Raw genomic sequence first — 1,090 nt, 5'->3', positions numbered from 1 at the left:
ACCAGTTTCTAAACCAACCGTTCAACCAAAGCCAGCTTCCGTTGGCTCACCAATTGTTGTCAACAATAAGAACCCTGCTAAATCTTTCCCAAAAGAAGGTGATAAAGATTTTGTAGGTCCTGTTCTTCCAAAGAAACAATCATCATCTGCCTCAGCTGCCCTTAAACCAGTAGCACAACCAACTGTTGAAAAGAAATCTGTTGCCAAGACTGAAGCAGCTGAAAAGAAGGCAGATGCCACACCAAAAGAAATTGCTAAACCAACAAAGAAGCCAGTTGATACCAAGCCAGCTAAACCTGTTGTCGATACCAAGAAGTCTGATGCCAAGAAGTCAACTGATAAATCTGGTCTGCCAAAGACTGGTGCCAAGAAAACTACTGATAAGAAGACTGATGCAAAGACAGTAAAGTCTGCTCCTGAAAAGAAGACTCCAGCTATGACAACCAAGTCTGTTCAAAATAAGACTAATGCCAAGAAGTCAACTGATAAAACTGGTAAGCCAAAGACTGATACCAAGAAGACTGCCAAGAAAACCACTGATAAGTCTGGTGTAAAGACTAATGCCAAGAAGACTGGTTTGAAGGGAAAGACAACAAAGAAAGATGTCACCAAGTCAACTAAAAAGTCTGACAAGAAGCCATCTGCCAAGAAGGATAAGTCTGCCAAGAAATCATCTGAAAAGAAAACTGGTAAAAAATCAAAGAAATCAACTGAAAAGAAAACCGGTAAAAAATCAAAGACTGACAAGAAGACTGGTGCAAAGAAGACTGATAAGAAGGGAAAGAAGGATAAAAAGCCAACTAAGAAGACTAATAAGAAAAATAAGTTAAGTGCATTGACTAGAGCTAGAGGCCACGTCTTTAAGAAAAAGAAGAAGACTATGACAACTGAAACACCATCCCAATCATCCGAATCTCCAATTCTTGAACATATTCCAATGGAATCAGATGGTTTGTCTAGAAGACAAAGATATGAACGTTCACTTAAAGAAAAATCAAAGAATTCCGAAAACAATGAAGAGAATGTCCAAAAGGAATCCAAAGTTATTGCAACTCCTAGTTCTGAAGACATTAGCTCACCAAGTAATTCG

General features: G+C 38.7%; 1 protein-coding gene across 1 annotated transcript; it reads left to right on the top strand.

Moving 5' to 3' along the window:
* On the top strand, window positions 1-1,082 carry NAEGRDRAFT_55035 (uncharacterized protein; the record flags this gene model as incomplete). The annotated part of the gene is made up of 1 exon (XM_002667912.1): window positions 1-1,082. A coding segment is annotated over one exon (1,082 nt), but the record flags the coding sequence as incomplete, so codon positions are not given.
* Between the last annotated feature and the right edge of the window lie 8 nt (window positions 1,083-1,090).

This window comes from Naegleria gruberi (genome assembly GCF_000004985.1).
Source record: "Naegleria gruberi genomic scaffold NAEGRscaffold_1501, whole genome shotgun sequence".
NCBI lineage: Eukaryota > Heterolobosea > Eutetramitea > Acrasida > Naegleriidae > Naegleria > Naegleria gruberi.
Note: the sequence above shows the minus strand (reverse complement) of the source record. Positions and strands in the feature narration are given on the sequence as shown.